Consider the following 22,357-nt stretch of genomic DNA (forward strand, 5'->3'; position numbering starts at 1 on the left):
CTCCAGAGCAGCACCAGCCCAGGACACAAACAACAGGGGACAGAGTCTCAGTGCTATCCTTTTTTTTCCAGCCTCTTAGGACAGATCCTTTAGTACACAGAAGGTCAGCAGCAAACCCAAATGTTTTTACCTGAGGCTCCAAATTCTTTAACCTTTGTTCCCTCAGGAGGCTGCAAACCAAACACATCACCAGAACCTCTCCTTTCATTCTTTCACTGGTGCAAACAAGAACAATCCAGGAGCTCTTTGTACTTGAATATCTATGGATTACATTGTACTTTTGGGGGTATCTTTGGCAGGTATCCCACAAAGTTTACATGCAAGGTTTGAGTGGATTATATGGTATTTAATGTGTACATGTGTCTGAGTTGAAGCTCTATTTAATTTTCTAGCTGTGGCTGGTGTTTAGTACCGTGCAATGGGCATCTGCCTGCACACTCCTGTGTGTGTTGGTTGGGGTCTTCTAGCTGTAACTGTTTTGTTTCAGGTTGACTCTCATTTTGGGAAGGTTTGTGTCTGATAACCCCCTCAAAGCATCTATTTATTCAGAACAATATTGCACTGGGGAACATCAGAAGCACGTGGTGAGCTGGGAGGGAGCCACACTCAGGAGCTCCTGTCATCACCTTGGCTTTGATGATGGTCACTGGGATCTCTTTTCATTGGGTTGCCACAGGGAGATCTGCCATGTGGCAGGAGGAAAAGCTCCTCCCTAACTGCTGTAAAAGTTCCTGGGTGGATTTCTGTGACACTGGACAATTGCAATACATGTTCTTCTGGAATACTCCTCTCTTTCCTTGTCATCAGCTGGTTTAATGGAGGTGAAGTTTTGTCTGTTGGCTACTGTCTTTTCCAAAGCTCTCTCCTCCCTTGAGGCCTTTGGGGCTCTGGGTCCCAGAGGTTTTGCAGAGTGCTGACTGTCTCTAGTTCAGGTCAGGCACTTGTAAACACCTAATCCTAGAGCAAAGCTTTCCTAGGCTGGTAGAATTAAGTCAGGGCCATTTATGTGTGTCTACAAGCCCTAAAATGCTTCCAAACCAGCCCCTAGAAGCAGCAGCTTGGGCAAGATGTATCCCCAAGCTCCTCAGCACAGCCAGCTTTCCCTGGTGACTCATGGGTTTTGCTGCCCAGTGGTTTTCCCCTTATGGTTTCTTCTCCAGGTTTGAGCTCTCCTGATGGACACCTGCCTTGAGCCTGAGACCTCCAGCTCTTCCTCCAGCACATCTCTCAGCACGTTCAGGATTTAAAAGCAGAGGATTTTCTTAAAGCAGCACTAGATACCTTAGTGCAGGCTGCCTTCACATGGAAGCTGTGGGACCTGTGAACATACTGAATACCTCTCATTTCCCAAAGAACTGTGTCTCCATCCTCCACAGCCTGGCTGCAGCAGGAACGTGGCCTGATCCAGGTCACCCCACAGAGTACAGACCCAAGGCTCTGGGGCTGCCAGCAGGTCCACACACACCCTGCTGCTCTGCCTTGCTCACAGCATAGCTGCATCTTTATTCACAGATGATACCAGCTGCCAACAATTCACTCTCTGACAAATGATCTCTCCACTCTCTCCCAAGTGCTAAAAGTCCTGGATGGTTCCCTCCCCTTCTGAAACCATAGCTGGAAAACCAGAGCAGCTCATGAAACACCATGGCTTGCTGCCTTTTCTCTCTCCTTCCTGATTCCCAAGCCACAAGCTCAAGCCTAGAAACAGCAGAGAGGTGTTTTGGTTTGGTTTTTAAAGTGGAGCCTGGGACCTGCTCCTTTGGCTTGAGGAATCTGGGGGGGGGGAAAGCCCCCATAGCTCAAACCCCAGTGTAGCTGCAGCACAGCAGCCCACAGGGTGAGCTCTTGCTCCTTGGCTTGTGCATGGACTTGCTGATCTTTTGATTCTATCTCCAGAGACACTTAAGGTCTGGGAATTCCTTTGTGAGCACTTTGGATGAATGTGTCTGTTCCTGTGAGCTGTGCCTCGAAGCACCTCTGAGCTCAGGGAAGGACCTGCTGGGCTGCTCCCTGTTCCTGCTCCAGAGCCTTGAGGATGTGCAGGACCTGCTGTAATCTGTGCTGAAGCAACTCCCTCAGTGCCCTGTGGAGGGGGGAATCCACCACAATATGCTGCAGCCTCCTGGATGCCAAGTGACCGAAGCAACTGGAGTTTCCTTTGGGGACAAGAGAGAGGTCACTGCTGCTTCTGCTCTGCTCACAGCCTCCCCAGCACCACGAGCCCCTCCACAAACACCCACAGGAAGCTTTGCTCTGCTTTTAATCGCTGAGAGGTGAAGCAGAAAGAACAGAGAGGGAAGGAGCAGCTGGGACAGAAGGGGCTGTGGCAGAAGAGGCAGAGCCGGGTGGCACGTGGTGTGCCCGGGCCAGATGAAACGCAGAGGCAGCTCCTCAGGGTGCACCTGCCTGACTTTTTCAAGCTGCTTGGCAAGAGGAGGTGTCAGATGTTGGGGAGCTACGTGCAGAGAAGTGGGGTGGGATGGCACAGGTCCCACACCCAGCCCTGCCACTCGCCCTGGGGAAGGGGAAAGCAGCCTCAGGGCAGAGGGATGCACCGAAAAGGTCGTTTCTATTGTGGTGGCTGCTGCTATTGCGAAAGATGGGGAGCTCCTGGCTCCTCCTGCCTGGGTGAGATACACAGGCAAGATGACCTGGCCATGGAAGGAGAGGAGAGGGCTTAAAAGGTCGGAGAGTTAAACAAGCAGGCAAGCCCAGGCTGGTTTCTCTGAAGGACACTGGAGACGCTGCAGCTTGACTGAGCGCAGCAGACGCTCCCAGAGCTGAGCTGAGCCCAGCAGGAGCTGCTGTTATTTCCCCTTCCCTTCTGCACTGGGCTGAAAACATCCATCTTCTTCCAGTAGAGATCAAAGAGGGGTGTGAAATGCAGCTATAACCTGATGGGTCTTTGGCACTTCTGGCAGAGGGAGGTGCCCAATCCCGTTCCTGTCTCCAGGCTCTGAAGGCCCTGGGTGAAGTGGCTGGTTTCTTGCAGCTGCTCCCTGGTTCCCCACCCACCATGCCATGCCTGCTGTGTTTTCCACCTGCCACTGAGAACACAGAGAGCACTCCATGGGTTATGGCTGGATAAGCAGTAAAACTTCATCAGCTTGGAACACTTGAGCCTCCCCTGTGCCTGCTGTGCTCAGTGACTGAGGTCTGATGGGCAAATCTTCCAGGGGCTGAGGATCCTCTGCCAGGATCCATGGACTGAACCCAGGAGCTGTGAGTGGTGCTCACTGAGCCCTGGGAGGAGCTGGATTGAGGGCTAAGAGGGAGTCCTGAGTGCTTTAGAGACAGGAGAGTCTGGGTCAGGCTGTCAGCAATGTGCCACAGCCAAGATGTGTCTCGGAGAAGGAGTCAAGGGGAGGAGAAGCTGCCCATCTCCCTGCATCCTCTGTCCTCAGCCAGCACATCAGCTCCTCTGTTTGTGTAGCAACAGGCACACCATGGGGTGGTTTCTCATTCTTTAAAACTCAAGTTGCACACACAAGGTAGACACAGAAGTATTAAATGAGACAGATCTTTATTAGAAGCTTCCAGCACATTTCAGCTGTTCTCCTCTTCCACAAAACCCTTCTTACTGGACATACAGCTGCTATAGTCCATATAGAGCCTGTACATCTCCCTCTCTTGCTCTTAACTGCTGCCTGTCTCACTGTACAATTGTACAGTGTTGCTCTCTTCTCAGCAACAACACATGGTCTCAAGTACAACCCCACACACATTAAAACTGCATGGCACTCTGCATGGCAAGGGAAGGGCTAAACCTCTCCTGTCTGGTTTCAGGGGACAACGTTGTCACAGTGTTCCTGTAAAGCTCATAGGTAGATCCACACAGGTATTTGCTCCAGTACCTTCATGGATCTGGTCCCTCAGTGCTTAACAAATCTCACATCCGTGCTGTTATCAGGCTTGGGAGTGAAGAAAAACCCTCATGAATAATGCCCTTGAGTGATCAGGAAGGTTCTAGAGACAGGGGAAAACCCAAACCACTTCCTTCTCATTTTTCAGCCCACCTTCTGTTCTGGGTCCCCTCCAGGTTACTCACTCAGCCCCTCACTCCACACCTCCCAGCCAACATGTCTCTAGGATGGGAGGCAGTGGAGGGACCAGGTCATGTATCCAGACTCTTTATCTGATGACAGAGGCAAACATGTTCATGTACTCTTCTCTCCAGCACGCTCCTGTCCTCATCAGGGCTCTTTCCTGAAGCCTCTCTGAGCTCAGCCCCTTGCCCTGCTGCCCCTGCAGCCCCTTTCCATCCCATACAGCCTCCTGGCTGCCCCTTCCCCTGCCTCAGAGTGCCTGACACTTGCCCATCTCTGCCCATGGAAGGGAGATGTGTCCTTGCAGTGGGTGCTCCTCACCCACAGCCACAGATACAACATCCTCAGCTCTGGCTCTGCAACTGAAACCCCATCTCAGCCTCCTGAACCGTGAGAGCCCTGACTTCTTGGAGTGAAATCCTCCTGCAGCAAGCTCAGTGGGTCACAGGAGATCTTGGGCCTCGCCAAGTCAGTGGCACCTCCATCCACCTTCAGCTGCTGCCCAGCTCTCCAGGCACAGCCAGCACATGCTTAGCAAAGCACCATGGTTGTGCAGAGACAGCTCTTCCCCAAAGCTCTCTCCTCTTTTCCTTCACAGATACCTCCCAACCCCTTCGTTGGAACAAAGCACTTTCCTGCTTGCTTTTGCTCTCTCCTCCCTCTTTTGCCATCAGGTAACTCCAGCAGGGAGGACAGACACTGTGACTACTCCTAGGAGACAGCACAAGTAAGAAATGTGCAAAGAAAGAACAGAAGCAGCCCCCAGCAGGCTCCTCTTCTGCCCAGTGCAGGTACAAACTGCCTACCGTGTCGTCCATGACTGTCACTGGAAGGATCCTGCTCCCTGTGACATCCTGTCCCCTGCAGGGATGGCTCCAGACAAGTCTTGGTGCTGGGATCCAGCCCAAGAACAAAAGTCCTCAGCTTCTGCCTCCACCATCCTGTCCTGTGTTGGGAAGCATCTGGTGCATGTGCTGAGGCTAAGGCTGGGGGTGTCCTTCCCTCACCTGCCTTCTGAAGTAGCGGATGGCAGACAGCGTGCCAAAGCTTGCCAGGAACACTGCAAAACAGAGACAACACATTCCCAGGGTGAGTCTGGGTGTTGCTGCCAAACCTGGAGGTCTTTATCACAAGCTACTCTGCTCACTCTGGGCCATGGCACCCAGGGTGGGGGCTCTGCCCTCCCTTCCTCAGCTCCCCCCCCCAGCCTGTACAGTTCACATCACTAGAATCTGATTTGAAGGGAAACACAACGCAGGCTTCATGCAGGGGGTAGAGATGGGTGAGGCTTTAGATGTCCAGGTGCCTGTGGAGAGCTGTTGGGACTGATCTCACATGAGAAGGCCACAGTAAGAAACCTCAGGGCAGCCCCTGCATTTTCTACTTCAGTTTAAACCAGGAAGATGCCAAAGAGAAATGTCATGCTGTGGGTGATCTGTGGGTACTCCAGTCCCAGCCAAAAGCAGAAGGTACCCAAAATCCAGCTTAAAAAAACAGAGGTACAAACAGTAACTAATGGAGATCATACCCAGAATCAAGCTCTCCTCTGTACTTGGCTTACAGAAGAGGACAAACCCCCAAGCAAAACTGGGAACACCAGCCATGCTTTGGAACTCCCCAGTTTCAATTCAGGCTTGCTTTATGATTCTTGTGTTAGAGCCTGAGACTTAGGGAAATTCAACTTGTTAAGAGGCCAAAACCTCAAAAGAGAATTGCTAGCCCAGGGGGTCAGGCTGTCTCTTGGCTCCCCTCCTCCCTGGGCTGCTCACTGCACGTTGGGTTATGCAATCCTGAGGGCACGAGGCCCAGCTTTTTGCACCCTCCCTGAGACCATGTCTACCATCCAATACTAAGAAGGCAAGGAGGAGCAGGCCAAAAGCTCCTTGTGATGATTGCACTGAGCAACCTTAGCTAATGAGCTATTCTCAGCCTGGGGTGTCAGCTTCCTGCATGACCTTAGTGGGGAACATTCCTCCCCTGGAAAAGCTGCAGGAAGCTCTGGCCCCAGTGTCTCACCCCATGGCCCTGGGGCTCTGGGGTGGCCACAGGCTTGCACCACACACTCACCAGTGACCTGCAAACCCTTGGTGCCACAGCTGAGCTCATTCAGGTTGCCTGATCTTCCCTCTCTCCCTCCCCCTGTCGTTCAAGTGCTGTGGTTGGAGAGGAACTGACAGAGTTGTGTTGCAGGACTCAGGGCACCAGGATGACACTGCAGCTAAGCTGTGTTTAGGAAATGGATTATAGCTATGCAGCAAACCCCCACCATTTGTACCAGCTGAGCTGAAGGAGTGGAAACCTGTGTGCTCAAGGTTCTGATTCAGCTCCCACTCATCAAAGATCCTAAAGAAGCCTCTTTTCCCCTGACACACTGGTACTGGGCTGGATGAGCATGGCAATACAAACTTATCCCGTGGCTCAGGTCACATCATGAGCCACTTTATGTGGGGAAAAGGCAATGTGAGTGTGTAGGAAACGTGGACTGCCACTTCTACAGGAGAGAGAAGGGATTAGAGAGTAACAGGACCCAGGCAAAGCGAGGGGATGATGGCATCTTGTCACAGGCACCCTGAGGGGGGTTGGCATCCCTGCCTCCTCCCTCATGGCTTCCACAGGGCCCTTTCCCACCCCTCTCCCTCCAGGCTGAGCCCACACATACTGGTCTTCCAGGCATCTGGAGCCTGCAGGTCGGAGGTCTTCACAGCCCAGGATGCAAAGGCACAGAAGACGAGGCACATGTCTTTGTGGGTCAGCGCCAGCGGGGCCTCGGGCCTCCCTGTGGGAAGGAGAGCGTGAGGCTCGGGGTTTACACCACATGCTCTGCCCCAGCAGGTCCCAGGCTCTCTGGGACACTCACTGCCTTGCTCTCCCACAGGAAAACCATCTTTGGCACACACTTTCCCTCCCAGAAAGACCTTTGCCACTGCTCAAGCCCAGTGTGTGCCTTCAGGAGCCAGGGCTGTTTCCTCAGGGGTGTTTCCACGTGTGTCACCTCTGTCACACTGCTGGGAACCTGAGGCAAATGACAGCCAATGCCACCCATGGGCCTGCCTGAGAGGCACTGCCAGCACACCTCCAACTGCCTCACCACCTCCCTGCCTGCCCTCCCAGCCCATTCCAGGCAGCAGCTTTAGGAGAGAGCAATTCCTGGGCTGGGAAGGCAAATGCCTCTGGGCAGGGTCCAATGCCCCAGGACACACACAGCTTTAGGACAACGGGGATCCCCTCCAGAAGCACCAGTGCTCAGCATCTCTCCATGGATCCCACCTCACTGCTAGGTCCAGGGAGGGAGGCAGCTCTGCATTCTCTGCTGGAGCTCCAGCCTTAGCACAACTGTTGCAAGAGCAGGTTATTTTTGCTCCTGTGTTTATTTGATCAGGCTTTTCATTAAAGCTGTCTTATTAATTAGCTATGACCACAGCCAAAGGGGGTTTTGCTCTGCACAGTCAGTCTGGGAGCTCTATTTTGAGGCACCCCTTGGGATGACTCATTCATTGTTTGCTTGGAATATTCACTCTGAGGCACAGTGGCTGTAAGCATCATGTAAGCTCTAAGATAAATAAGCTGGCTGGCCTGGTGGGTCTGACTTGCTCTGCCTTTGTTCCTCTTCCTCCTCCTTGCCTCCACTAACAGGCAAGGTTCAGGTAAGCCTCTGAGCCTCTGGAGAGTGTTTATCATATTAGCCTCTGCTTTAAAATCCCCCTCACCTCTTTCAGCTGGCAGCCTTGGATCTGTTCCACCCTGTGCACAGGGGCACCCTTTTCCTCCTCTGACATTAGCTCAATTAGCAGCCCAGCCTGAACAGGACAGTGGCTCAGCAGCCCTTGTCTTATCTCAGGGGCATGAGTTGGTTGCTACAGAAGGCTTTTGCTGTTCTGCCTTCATCAGAAACACAGGTATGTGGTTCTGCAGGCCCTGGGGTGGAGGATTCCTGTCTCTCCCACACCTTGCAGTAACAGCAGCTGTGTTTAATGCAGGTTTGTGCCTCAGGAACTGTAGCCAGAGTGCAAAGGAGAACATTAGCCCCCCAGTAAGTGATACCCATGCAAGGGGACAGCAGGATGGGCTAGACCAGGGAGCTCAGGCCAGGCTGAGTTTCAGCAAAGCCATCATGACCACTTCTGCCCCAGCACTGGAGTCTGCAGGGAGCAAAGCAAGTCATGGGCAGAGCGTGCCCAGGTTCCCCTGCCCCAGCCTGTGGGGCCTGGCAGCTTGGCACGGGCAGCATGAGCATCACCACACAGAGCACCACGGTGCTGCCCGTCACCCCTGCACCAGCCCCAGCCGAGGTGCACGTGCCAGGAGGGTGGGTTTTAGACCAGCTACCCCTGGCAGAGCCCACCAAGGGTTGAGGGGAGAGGCAGAGGAGCATCTCTACGGGAGGCAGGGCTAGCAGGCAGGGGGTAATGGTGCTTTACCTGTGAGTGCCAGGGCCATGTCCAGACCCTGGGGCTGTGCCTGGCCTCTTCCCAGCGGAGCCAGTGGCACGAGGGGCAGCTTCCCTCCAGATTCTCTGCGCACAAGAGCCTGGGGGGCTGGCTCTTGGCTCCTGAGCACGTGCCTTTGCAGCAGGGACTTCAAAGCCCCCACAGCTCTCTTCACCTCAGAGGCTGGTGTGACTGAGAAAATCCCTCTCCATCCTGCCCTGTTCCTAGGCCCATCTGGAAAGAAGTGTTCATACACCTCAGGGACCGAGATAACCAGCGAGCCTTTGACTGGGGCCGAGGCAGGATCCTCCTGTTGCGGCTCAGCACGGTCCAAGCTGCTGAGCTTCTTTCTCTCCCTGTCTTTACCCTTGCCTTTTCTCCTCTTTCCTTCTGGTTCATTGAAAAAATACTCATATAGTTCAGGCAAGGACATTTCCCTTTCCAAGGGTGTTTTCTCCCCTTCCACTGAGTTCTCTGTCCCTTCTTCTTCTTCCCCTTGGGAGTCACAGAACAAATACTCATACATCTCTGGCCAAGTCACATCCAGGGTGTCTGCCCTTGCAGAGGCTCCAGCTGCACAGCAAGGAGGGTCAGGCTTCCCGGGGGGCTCAGCTGCAGGCTCCCCAGCAGCATCCCCTCCCAAAGCCCCCACGCTCTGGGGATGGAGAGGCTTTGTGGGCATCTCCTGGCACGGCTGGCCTGCAGGAGCCCCGGCCCCCAGCACATTGTCACGTCCTCCCGAGCCACCAGCCTGCCCTGCCTTCGTCTGCTTGGCGGCCTTTGCCTTCCCCAGGGGCTGTGGCTCTGCCTCCTTCACCTTCAGCTTTGGGGAGGAGCTGACAGCCTCATCGCCCTCATCCACGCCAGGGCCGGGCACCGCTTTGCTCTCCTTCGCCTCCTCGCTCCCCATCTTCACAGGAGCTGCCTTGGCCGCCTTCTCTTTCCCTTTGCTCTTTCGGGAGGGCGTCGGGGAGCTCTGAGGTGCCTTTGTGGGTGCTGCAGCCCTCTGTGCCGCAGCCCCTGCCTGCTCCCTGTCCCCCTGGGCTGCCTCCGCCGCGCCGGCTCCGCGCTGCTTGCGGCTCCTCCTGGGCTGTGCCGGCACCTTGGGCCTCACCACGTCTGGGGAGCCCAGTGGGGAGCCCAGTGGGGAGCCCACGGAGGAGCCCACGGAGGGGCCCATGGTGGAGCCCACGGAGGAGCCCACGGAGGGGCCCATGGTGGAGCCCACTGAGGAGCCCACGGAGGGGCCCACGGAGGAGCCCACGGAGGGGCCCACGGAGGAGCCCACTGGCACGCTGGGCTCGCTGCCCCCGCGCTCCCCACTCGCCTCCTGCCGCAGTCCCGGCGCAGTGTCCGTGGTCAGGCTCTCGGGGGGCTCCCTGGGGGTACCCCCGTGCTGGGGCTGGGCAGCGCTGCCGGGGCCCGTCCTCGCAGCCGCCGCCGCCGAGCTCCCCGGCTCCTCCGGCCCCGTGCCGCCTCGGGGCTCGTCCCCTGCTGCGTGCCGGCCCCGCTCGGGGCCGCCGCTCGCAGCCGGGCTGCCGGCAGGCTCCATGGCCCGCTTGCCACCCGCCGCCTCGTCCCGCGCGGGGCCGCTGGCGGCTGTGCCCCCGGCAAGGGCGGCCGCGGGGGGCGTCGGGGGCCGCCTCCGCTGCGTGCTGGGCATCGGAGCACACGAAGGCCGCCGGGGCTCCTCGGCTTCCCCCGGCGAGCCGCCGGCCCGGCCCGGCTCCGCTTGGCCGTCGCGGCCCGGGGCGAGGCGGCCGGCGTTGTGGCGGCTCGGGGAGGCGGCCGCGGGCTCCCCGCGTGTGACGGGGCGGCGTGTGCCAGCCCCTGGCCCTGTGCCCGGCCCGGCCGCGCTGTGCCCGGCGCTGCTCCCCGGCGCCGCGCCGTCCCCTTGCTCAATGTCACTGAGGCTCTGCTCCTCGGCCGTGGCCAGCGCGGCCGGCGCTAAGGCGCATTCCTCCGACGCCAGCAGGAACTCGGCCCACTCCCTGTCGTTCAGCTGGATGCTGTACTCGAAGTTATCCATCCCTGCAGCAGCAAAGCCAAGGGGAGAGGGGGATGGAGAGAGCAGGCTGTGAGGACGGGGCTGCGGCAGGCACAGACATAGCCGAGGCGTGTACTCCCCAGAGTCTCCCCGCTCGGGTCCCTGCCCCGGCTCCCGGCCGACTGCAGCCCCTCACGCCGCTGGGGGCCGGGGCAGGGCCCGGCAGCCTCGGAGGGACGGGTATGGCTGTGCTGGCTCGGTAACTCGGGCAGCATCCCAGAGAGAGAGCGCTACCACCCCCCTCAGGTCCCTTCTGCCTCTGCTCCCCGAGCGCGGCGGCACAAGAGGCTTCAGGCTTCTTCTCACGGGCCCCTTTCCTCCTCCTTTTGCCTACGACCCCTTCTGCAATGCTCTCCAGCATTCCTGCTGCCCTGGCGTGGGCCACCGAGGGAGCACGATCCACACAAGACCTTTCAGCGAGCCACAGCAGCTCCCTCCTACCTGTGGCTCCAGGGAGGGGAATGCAACAGGGCCCCAAAGCAGCAGCAGCAGGAGGAGAAGCAGAGAGAGATCAGGAAGCTGCATCCTACCTGCACCACAACCTGAGCCAGGGATGGAGCCATTCAAAGAGCCACGTAGGAAAATCCTCCCAGCACAACATGATGCTGTACCCTTGAGAGGGACAGAGAGCTGGGCTCCAGCACAGATCCATTCAGAGGCTAAAAATAGAGGCACCCCCCCACTCCCTCCCCTGTGTGACACTTGAGATCTGAGCCTGGTGGGTTCAGAGAGGGCAGGTCCGTATATAGAAGCTGGTGGGATAGATGTGAGGGTGCCAGACGGTGCATTTCTGTCCCACAGCCTCTGGGGTCTCTGGGACCACTCCTGATGTCCCCTGCTCACTTCTGCCCTCTGCCTGGAGCTGATCCACGGGATGGGGCTGAGGACACAGAGCTCAGAGCCTTTAGTGGGTCACCTGGGTGGCAATCACTGCTCTTTATTCCCCACACCTCAGCCTGGTGCAGGTTACCCATTGCTAGGGTGACAGAACCCCCAGGGGCATCATTCAGCTATTGCTGGCACTCCCAGGGCTCTTGTCACCAGCCTAGTGCAGCTTTACATCAAAAGATCACAGCCAGCCTCGGGGCCTTGTGACCAAGCTTGTGTGGTGCCCAGCACGCTGCCCACCAGCATCTGGTGCAGGTGACACTGGGAGCTTTGGTTTGGAGACTCGGGGTGAGCCTGGCACGAGGGAGTCACAGGGGAAGGACTGGCTGAGGGTGGCCTGGTGGGTCAGCAACCAGAGCCTGAAATAGCCCTCAGTGAGCCCTGGAGCCTTCCTCCCACCACATGCCCTCCTCTCTCCCAGGGGCCAGAAATAGATGCCCTGAAGTAGCTGTTTGTAGCGCAGCCTCTGCTGAGCACCAGCCCCACTGCCCAGAGCTGGGTCAGCACTGGCCACCCCTTCAGCCACCAGGCTGCTGCTGACCCCAGACTGGAGATGCCCAGTTGTGTGGATCCTTCAGGAGCTGAGAGAAACCCACATGCTCTGCATCCACCCCAAAGGGCCTTCACAGGGGCACTGAACACCCTGGGGAGCTGTGGACCAGCAGCCACCTCCTGCTCCAAGGCTTTAGGAGCTGTGGGTCAGCAGCCACCTCCTGCTCTAGGGCTTGGAGAGCTGTAGGTCAGCAGCCACCTCATGCTCCAGAGCTTGGAGAGCTGTAGGTCAGCAGCCACCTCATGCTCCAGAGCTTGGAGAGCTGTGGACCAGCAGCCACCTCCTGCCTCAAGGCTTTAGGAGCTGTGGGTCAGCAGCCACCTCCTGCTCCAGGGCTTGGAGAGCTGTGGGTCAGCAGCCACCTCCTGCCCCAAGCCCCGGGGAGCTGTGGGTCAGCAGCCACCTCCTGCCCCAAGCCCTGGGGAGCTGTGGGTCAGCAGCCACCTCCTGCTCCAAGGCTGGAGGGCAGCCAGGCCTCTGGCTGTGCCTGCAGCAGCATCCCTGCAGGAAGGGAGCTCCCAGGCACGGAGGCAGCCAGGAGCGTGCAGCCCCCAGCAGCTGCAGCCACTGCAGGGTAAATACCGAGCAGGACACGCTTCCTTTTGTCCATGCTCCGGCTTTGACGCACGCAGGGAGCTCGTGGAGCTGAGAAAACATGGAAGGAAAGAGCTCTGCTGGCTTCCCATCCTATCTCATCTCTGATCTGGCTACACCCTGCTCCCTCTCCCCCTCACACGCGCTCGCAGACGCAGAAGGGAAACCGACTGGCTTCCTTTTCTTGGCTGCAGTCGACTTCCTTCCCTTTGAGTCCAGCAGCCAGGGTTAGTCAGAGGAGCCTTTAAACTCTGCCTCTCAAACCACAGCAGAGCAGATGAAAGAGGCAGAGGCAGCGAGGCGGAACTGGGAGGCAGCAGCGGGCTGGCAGCTCGTGGTAGCAGTGTCACGGCTGAACCCAGGCGCAGAGCAAAGCCAACAGGAACTGCACACACCCCAGCACACATTCCAGCCCAGCCTCAGGCACACTGACAAGTCTCAAGGCAAGGAGACATCCAAGGATTTCTTTAGCTGTCCAGGGTTAAAGCCCACACAGCATCCTGGGGGAAATGAAGGCAGCTGCTCGCACTTCTCTGCCTTCCTCAGGGGGCTTCGTGGAGTTCAAGGGCAAGGGGAAGGGGTGTGATGCCAGCTGTGAAGGGCATCCAGAGCTCACAGCCCCAACAGACCGTCTGTGATTGACCTCTGGCCTGTGGTGTGTGAGCATGGACCTCTCAGGGATCCCTGTGTGTCCAGAGGAGCTGCAGGGCTGCTCCAGCACCTCCCCACCAAGCCACGGGCAGGTGGGCACAGGCCTCCCCAGCAGCTCCCAGCACCCCCAGGACTGACACTGTGGTGTTAAGGACATGATATAAATAACTAATGTCACTGTGTAATTAGAGAAGGGCCTGAAATAAAGCAGCAGATGAGGCCCGTCTCTGCCCAACAACACGGGACACAGCGTGGGAGAAAGAGCCAGAGTCAAGGGCATGGAAAAGGGAGGTCAGCAGGGAGCTGCACTTGCTTTGGCATAAAGACCCCTTCCATGGCTTCAGGCTCTGTGTTCACAGTGTGAAGGGGCTTGAACACACTGCTGGGGGGGAAAGGAGCTATCAGCTGTACACAATAATACTCTGAGAGAAGCAATTTCCTATCCAGGAAACTCCCATGTGGGAAAACTGCCTTCATGGGGCTTTTAAAGTCAGCACTGAAACGTTACGAGTGTGTGTGGGGGGAGTTTGGGCTGAAGTCACTGCTGAGACAACACAGACAATGCAGAGACATGTGGGTCTGATTACAAACACGTCCTCCCTGCCCTGAGCTAGAGCCATCACATGCTGTGTGCTGGGGGAGGAAGGGACTGATGAGCTTGCAGGAAAAGCAATGGGGAAAAAAAACCCCTACCCCACCAATAATGGGAAGAGAAATGTGCCCACAGCTTCAGGAGCAAGGCTACATTGGCTCTTGCTGCTTCCCACTGCCTGGGACAAAGAGATCTATCTGAGGCTGTTTTCTCAGTCCTTCTGCTTTGGTTTGCTCATCACCCTTCAGCCTCTGCCGCTGGGAGCGTGGCCCTGGCTGCCCATCTCTGCCTAATCCCTGGGCTCTGCTCTGTTGCTCTCACAGCACCAGCCATTCCATCTTGCAATTTCCCTCCTTGATCTGATCCATTTCTCCCCTTCCATAAGTTCCTGTGAGGTACAAACCACCACAGAGGCAGCTGAGCCCTTCGTGCCAGGGAAAGCTCAGGGTACAGCTTTGCTGGCAGCCCCCTTGTGATGGGGAGGGAGCAGAGAGGGGGGGATTTAGACCTAGAGAAAGCCTGGAAGTGAGACTTGCTCCACGTTGAGGAAGGGGTTAAGTCTATATTGAAACTCAGAGTGCAATGAAGCTGTAACCACCAGTCTGGTTCTGCTGGTTTGGGGGCAGGTGAGTGGCTGGGAACGAGCACCCCCCAACCCAGGAGAGATCTGCATTGGTTTTGCCTAAATCCTTTCACTGTCTTTGGTGGGGGTTAAGGGTTGAGTTGGTTTTTTTTTTGCCTGAAACTCACTCCCCAGGCTCTCTTAAAACTCAGGCCCAAGCTTCCCAAGCAGGCAGCAGCAGGCTCACTCAAAGGTCAGCCTTAGCTGACTTGAAACCCAGCCCGCTCCTGCCTGAAACTCAGCCAAGCTCTTTCCCAAAGGCTCCTATCCTGGCCTGAGTTTCGGGTTGCTAATCCAAGTCTCACTGGGTTTCAGGTTTCTGTGCAAGCTTTGGCTTTGCTCTACAGGAGAATAACCTCAGGCCACATCTTATTCTGTTGGCTGGACCCTTATTCTGTTGGCTGCAGGAGGCAGCCACCTCCAGTGCCAAGAGAAGGCAAACAGGGCACACAGTGGACCCAATATCCACAACCCTGAACTCACCATCCCTGAACTCACCATCTGCAACTCTCTCGCCAGCTTTACCAGCCAGCAGAGCCAAGGGGCCATGGGGCCAGCATCCCCTGCCCCAGCACATCCCAGCACAGCCAGACATCCCAGCAGGATGAGCCAGGCCAGACAAGGCTCAGCCCTGTGCATTGTGCTACTGTGAAGTACAGCACAGTGATCCCAGACTCGTGCATGGGCTGTTGTGGCTGGGCTCTGCTGTTTCTGGCTCAGGACCAGCAGCCCTGAGGCCAGGTGACCGCTGTCACCTCACAGCATCTCTCTTTCCACGTTCCTCAGTGACATGAGGCAAAGCCCAGCTCTCTGCATCCCATCCCCCAGACAGACAGAGCTGTTCTGTTTCGTTTTATCCACGTCCCGAAGTGATGCTGCTGGGCTGAAGGTCCAGCTCTCAGCACTGGCTTTCCCCAGGGAATGCAGGGCATGTGCTTTACCTGTGGCTCTCCCTTTTCCTGCCGTTCCCACTAGGTGTCACTTCCAGCCAGAAAGTGAGCCCTTCCCGCAGCTTTTTCACCTCCTCCTGACGTGCCCGGCTGTGTTAATGCTGCAAAAATAGGTCTCAGGTGCCCAAGTCATTAGGTCTGTAATGGCATCAGAGCAGTCAGGCTTGCAGGCTGCAAGGTGTAGGGGATGGTCACATCTCCTGAGCACCCGGCTCAGCTGCTCTGGTGCTCTCCAGAAAGGAGAATGCTGTTGCTCTGTAAGGCTGGAGCAGCAGGGTCTTTGCTAACACTGGCTTGTGCAGGTTGGGAATCTGTCCAGCAAGCTTTGTCCTGCTTTGTGATGTAACGTTAGACCTTCAGTCATCCAGGCAGGGAGGTCAGCAGCTGCCACGTGTGGGTGGCCAAATCTCCCAGAGCCACAGCTCGACCTCCACACTCACCAACCCTCCCAAGAGCTCTGGGGGAAAGCCAGCTCTGCCTTTGCACGTGGTTGCACTCCTGAGGTGTTTGGCCCTGAGGGCTCAGAGGTGCTGCTGCAGCAGCCTCCTCAGCCTGGGGTCACAGCACTGCCTGGGGCAGAGCCCCTGGACAGCAACAAAAGCAACCATTGGCATCTCCATCCTAGTGCCAAAGCAGCTGCCTCCCTGACCCCCCTGGCACTGCACCCAAGTGCTGCCTCAGACCTTGCAGAGAATCAGAGAATCCTTTGGTTGGAAAAGCCCCTGAAGCTCCTGGAGCCCACCCAGTGCCCTCACCCTGCCCAGCACTGACCCACAGCCCTCAGCACCTCAGCTTTGGGGTCCCTCCAGGGCTGGGCACTGCCCCAGCTCCCTGGGCAGCCTGGCACAGGGCTCACACCCCTCTCAGGGAAACAGTTCTGCCTCAGCTCCAGCCTCAACCTCCCCTGGAGCAACTTGAGGCTGTTTCCTCTTGTCCTGTCACTTGTTACTTGGGAGCAGAGCTGGACCCCCCACAGTCCTATCTCCAGGCTGAGCTGGGGGGGCAGCTCCTGTCCCCCATCTCCCTTCCTGGAGGGGCTGCTGGGGGCTCAGGGGAAGGACCAAGACCCCTCTGTGTGTGTGCTCCCCTCTGCTGCTGGGGGACCAGCAGCCATACCAGCTGTTTTCTCTGTGCTTAGCAAAACAAATTGGTGTTCTGGGCAATCCCAGCTGGGGATGAGGAGGTCTTCAGCCCCACGTGGTAAAGGCATAAAGCAAAACTCAAGGGAGCATCAGCTGGTGTCTTGGGCCACTTCTTTGGTGTTCTTTTCCTCCTGTATGTAACATTGCTATGTGTGAGAGAGGGAGCAAGGCTGAGCCTGGCCTTGGGGAGCAAGAGCAAGCTCCAGGATGAGAGGTGGAAAGAGAGAAGGACCTGAGGCTCTTTCTGACAGTGTCCTCTTGGTGCAGCTCTTCCCCCCTGCTCTGGTTCTGGCTGTGGGCCTGGAAAGGGCAACGGTAGCTGAACCTGCAGCCACAGCTCCATTTTCTGTCCAAGTCACTGATGAATTATGTTTTGGGTTGAAAGGGTCTCCCCTCCCAGCCCAGCCTCCAAACACAAGCTGTTCTCCAGCTGCAGGACACTGTCAGTCCTCAAGGTCCCCACTCCTTCACCCCTGCTCTGCCCACCCCCTTCCAAACAGATCCTGTTCCCAGCTGAACCGGGCACGGTGGTTGTGTTATTGTAACTCCCAGGGCATGGGCCACTCCACTGATGTCAGCCCACCCACTGTCAGCAGCTTCAAAGCACAGAGGAGAGCTCAGGTTGCAAACACAACAGACACCGGTAGCTCCTCGCACACGGCTGCTGGGCTCAGCCTCTCTCCCCAGGGCAGGAGGAGCAAAGGCTGCAGCAGCAAGCCTGGCTTGAATTAAACCAGCCATGGAGAGCTGAGGACATTAACCCTCTGCAGGCTAAGGCTGTAAAATGGGAATCCCAAAGCACTCCTTAGTGCGCTCTGCCAGTGGAAAGTGCTTCCAAAGCTCCCCCCACGAAGCTGCTTAATGCCACAGGGGATGGTGAAACTCGTGCCAGCTGTGGAGGAGCCAGCTGTGCCAACAAAGCAGCACTGTGCACACTCATCCCCAAAGCCTGAGCAGCCCAAATGCCCCTGTCAGAAAAGCTAAAGCTCTCTGCAAGTTGAAGGCTCCTGGCTGTAACCAGTCCCCTGCCTTGGGTCACCCCAGTCCTCTGAATGGCTCTTCCCTGGGACTGTTGTCCCATTTGCAATACAAAAGCCTCACAGAGGATTGTGGCCAGGGGAATAACACAGTTATCTCCTCAGGTTGAAGGTTATTTATAGAGGTTTCCTAAACAAAGTTAGGATTAGAGCTGAGCCAGTACCACAACCACAATTGTTGCTTATCCTTAGTGCCTGAGGCAGTGTGTGTGCTTGGAGGCCTCCCAGCAGCCAGGGTAGGGAAGAGAGAGTCAGGACAAAAGAAGGAGCTTATTGACATCCCAGTAACATCTGGACCTCCTGCCTGCATGCCCAGGGGGCTGATTCTGCTGAGGAGCCCAGCACAAGGGAGAAAAGCTGTGCAGGACATGGGGGGAACAGTGAAAGGTGAGGGGACAGGAGGGGAGGAAGCACAGGGCTGGGATAATGATGTTCCAGCTGCTGCTGTCCCAGGTTTGGTGGCAAAACCAGGAATCAGAGCCTGGTTGGCTCCAGGGGCCTTCATACTGCTCCTGTCCACTACATTAAGGTGTCTCAATGGGTCTTCACAAAGCCTGATGTGAGCTGTGGGATGCCTTTGTTGTCCTGTGGTCAGGGAGCAGAAACATCTGGGCAAAGCTTAAGCAGAGATGAGGGACAGGGAGCTATTTGGGATCATTTCACTGTGCAAGTGGCTGTATCCAAACTCCTTGCCAGCTTGTGGAGAGGAGAAGTGTTCCCACAGCTCTCACCTTCACTTGTTCAGGTCAGTGCCAGTCACCTTCACAGGTTCTTACTCCCTTCAGCTGGGTCTGGAGCTCCCCTCTCACAGGTGCAGCTTAAAGGGGATGAGGGTGCTGCCTTGATAAATGCAGAGCAACCTTCTCTGCCTTTGCTCCTGCACTTATCTTCAGTTGCACCATCCCTTCTCCAGAGCTAGTGTTTTGCAGCCTGAGGACCACCATCCTGAAGCACACAGGTACCCTCCAGAGTTTGCTGGCTGGGGATCAACCCACCTCCCTCTCTCAGGCTGTGTCTTTTGAGGACATGATCTTGTTCCACTCCTTCCAGCAATACTTCAGCAAAACCCTTCCAGAGCAGCAATTTCTTCCATCTCCTCAAACCATAGCTGAGAGTGCTGTTTGTAGTGCATGCTTTTTCTTCTTCCCTTATTCCTTGGGTGGGGGTGGATGTGCAGCTTGCATTTGTATTTGCATGCCAGTAATTTGGGTTCAGGCTGGGGAACTGGGTGTTTCTGAGCCATTGGCTTCCTTTGCCTGCTGTAAATATCCTTGTGTTGCTTTGAAAAGAAGTTAGAAGTAGTAAATCCTGGCCTGGGGTGATGAGGAAGACTGTGTTTTACAGTTCCAGTCAGGCCTTTGGTTGGAAAGGGCCCAGAGAAAGCAGGTAGGAGAGCAGATGAGGAGGTCTGGGGTGTGTTTTGGGTCATCCTAGTCTTTTTGTGTGACCTTACCTGCAACCTCCTCTCTCTCCTTGTGTTTCAGTGCTAAAACAGGGATGCAAGAGCTCCTTTGCCTGTTCAGCACATCAGCACTGGCACCCCTTCCCCTCCTGCACTGTGACACTCTGGACCACTCCAGCCACTGCTGCAATGAGTGCTAATGCTAATGACAGCCCAGGTGCACAGCACTCAGGGAAACCTCTGTGCTACCTGGGGCTGCCAATGACTAATCTCTGGCCATTGACTTAGCAGCTGAGGCCAAGCTGAAGAGACACAAACAACTGCAAAGACAGGAGCAGGCAGCAGAACTGCAGCTGGAGTGAGGTGAGAGGCTGGGGAGGAGCATGGTCTGTCCCTTCTCCTTTGCAGTAGCACCCAGGACTCCTCTTTGCTTTGGCAGCCAAGATAACCCCAGAAACAAGGCATTTCTGCCTTGCACCTGCCCCATCTTGCCCAGGTGAGCAAGGAAGCCAAGGGCATCCTGGCTTGGCAGTGTGGTGGGACTCCATGAGCTTCAAGGGCTTTTCCAACCAACCAACTCTATGATTCTGTAGCAGGAGACAGATTTGCAGCTCCCAATTACATGCAATTAAGGAATGCTAATGAGGCTGGCTTTGGCCTGAGCAGTAAGAGAGTGGGGTCAGTGCTGAACAATATCCTGTTGACATCCCTTCTGAGGAGCAATTCACTGTGCAAGAGGAGAAAGGGCCTTGCTGAGGCTCTCCTCTGCATGAAAACCTCAAAGAGAGCTTTGGTCTCTCCTCCTCCTGCCTCCCCCAGCTCCATTATCTGGTGGAGGGGAGTGAGAGGGGGAAGAGAGGCTGTTTTCCCTCTGGCTGGGCTGCTGGGTGATAGCACATCCCCCTGGGGAGGGGGCATGGGGGGGCTGGGGTTTGGATAACCTGCCTCATTAGTGGCTGTGTGACATCATTATCTCACATTAGTGACACTCTTCCAGAGGTAATTGGGAAGCCTCTGGAATGGCCCTGTGACCTTTAATTAATGCAATGGGGCCTTTTCCTTGTGTGAGTCCTCACTCTGCCTCAAGCAGCTGCTTCTTGTTAAGATGCCAGAACAGGGGAGCCCTGGTCCCATGCAGGGGTTTTCTAAGCCTCTGTCCCCCAGGGGAGAAATAAAAAGGTGCATGAAGCACTCAGCTGCTGCCTGACTCGTTTCAGCCTCTGTTTCCACCAGCCCCTCTCCTGCCCCTGACTCCAGGCTGCTGCCTGGGCAATTACCTCTGAGCTGATTAGCTCTGGCCAGCACAGGCACCCATGGGAGGGTCTTGCCCCTCTGAAGGGTGAGGATGAGGGAGACAGGGCACTGACTGCAAGGCTGGTCCTTTTGCTTGCAAAGGCAAAAGGAGGAGCAGATCAGTGTGTGTCTCTGGGGAGAGGGTTTGGAGGAGGCTCCTGGCCCCAGAGCCACACATGGCAGAGGGAGTGAGGTTATGGTCACAGCTGCAGGCAGAACTAGGCTCAGACAGAATCACAGGATGGTTTTGGTTGGGAAAGACCTTGAGTGCAGCACCTCCATGTCTCTCTTGCAGTGAGGGGCTCAGTGGTGCACACAGGGTGCAGCCTCACAGCATTGGGTGCAGGGGCTATGGAGGGCTCCAGCCCATCAGCTCCTTGCACCTCCAGCTGGGATGGATCAGCCCTGGCTAGGGAGGAAGGCTACTGACCCTCCTTTTGCATGGCCCAGCTCAGTGCCAGCTCCTTTGTGCCCTTTGGGCTGTGCCTGGGCAGGGAACAACACACCAACCCATTGGGATGCCCCTCTCTGCCCTCCCCTCAGACCTGAGCTCTGGTGGGGGGGTCTGTGCTCCCAAGAGCTGCTTTGTCTGGTAAAACTTTGACTAAAGCAGTCACAAGGGGGTCTTGGGTCAATATTGGTTTTGGGGACAGATGCAAAAAAAGCCTCCCTGTTGAAATGTTGAATCCTATCCCCTCTCTGCTGTGCTGCTCGTCTCAGTGCCTGTGCAGGCCAGGAGTGTAAACACCCCTTTGTCTTACAGCTCAGGCAGGAGGGAAAGGAGACAAAACACTGTAACAGAGATTAAAGTAAGCTCACAAATGGGGGTGAGGGGAAATAAAAGCCCCAGGCTCTTTGAATGGGAAGAGGACAGAGAGCAAGAGAAGCTCCCAAACTAAGCCAGAGTTAGAATTGGCCATCCCCAGCTTTAAAGATGGGGAAGGGGAAAAAGCTCCCAAGAGGCTGCAAGACAATCTGTGCCCTGATTCTAACAGTGAGCAGGCTTCTGTAAAGCTGATGCTTAGGAGGCATCATGCTTGAGAGAGCTCAGTTCAGCACCTGCCTGGCTGCTGCCCCTGAACACAAATGGATCCAGCACTGGATCTCCCATGCAGCTCTGGAGAGGTGATGAGAGGTTAGCAGCAGCTTCTCCTTGGCCTCTCCCTCTTGTGTTTGCTGCAGTTTGCTCAGGCAGGTTCTGCAGCAGCACTGGCAGGCACTGTCCCAAGGCTCTCTCTTTCTTTAGGTCCTGTCTTTTGCCTTTCCAGATAATCTCTCAGTGCAAAGTAGCTATTTCCAACCAGCCCAGCAGCAGGAAAGCACAGGAGGGATCAAGGAAGACAGGAGTTAGCAAACACAGAGAGCCCTTGCCCTAAGCCTGACTGACCTGCAGAGCTGCTGGAAGAGGCAGGAGAGAGAGGCAGAGTGGTCCCTGCCAGCCTTGGGAACAGGGAGATGGGATGTCTCTGCTACCTCAAGCTGGCTTGCCCCAAAATGTTGGCAAAGCCCTCACAGACCCCCATGAAGAAGCTGCTTCTGCAACCAGGGGTTGCCTGGGGATAAACTGTGCTGACATCCCTCTTCAGAAGAGCCCCGCCCTGCCCCAGGCTCACACTGAATCCTTCCCCACCAGCACACACACCTAAACCAAGTGAAGTCTTTTGGCTCCAGAGCTGCCAGCTGCAATTTCTCAGGCGATGGGAAGAGCCAGCACATGAGTGGAAGGGAGAGGGAGCGTTTGCAGGGGGAGGGAGCTGGAATCTCTGAGCTCTCCCAGGGAGACAGAGCTGAGAAGTGCTGGGGTTATTCATTACCTGCAGCTTTCATCCCTCCCACGTGCTGCAAGGGGGGGAATAAGAAGTTGTCAGGGCAAAATGAAGATGGGTGGGTGAGGGAAAAGAGATGAAAAGCTTAAAGGCAGAACAAGGAGGAGCAGAGGGTTTGCTGGGACCAGGCTTTGCTGCAGAGAGGATGCCAGGGCCAGGAGAGCACAGCATTTGCTGATAAGGAGCTTTCTTACCCATAGAGATCCTTTTAATTCCCCCAGCAGGCTGCAGAAGCCAAGGGGTGGGGTGTTTGCTGCTTGCCAGCACCATTACATCTGCTGCAGGAA

At 56.3% G+C, this 22,357-nt stretch overlaps 1 protein-coding gene across 1 annotated transcript; it reads right to left on the reverse strand.

Moving 5' to 3' along the window:
* Window positions 1-3,538: 3,538 nt before the first annotated feature.
* On the reverse strand, window positions 3,539-10,502 carry PERM1 (PPARGC1 and ESRR induced regulator, muscle 1). Its single transcript, XM_062013268.1, has 3 exons — window positions 8,465-10,502; window positions 6,706-6,822; window positions 3,539-5,106 (listed from the first exon to the last, which is right to left on the reverse strand). The coding sequence occupies exons 1-3, from the start codon at window positions 10,500-10,502 to the stop codon at window positions 5,027-5,029; spliced, it is 2,235 nt and encodes a 744-aa protein (XP_061869252.1). The 3' UTR covers window positions 3,539-5,026.
* Between the last annotated feature and the right edge of the window lie 11,855 nt (window positions 10,503-22,357).

The sequence above is a fragment of the Colius striatus genome, chromosome 21, assembly GCF_028858725.1.
Source record: "Colius striatus isolate bColStr4 chromosome 21, bColStr4.1.hap1, whole genome shotgun sequence".
Lineage (NCBI taxonomy): Eukaryota > Metazoa > Chordata > Aves > Coliiformes > Coliidae > Colius > Colius striatus.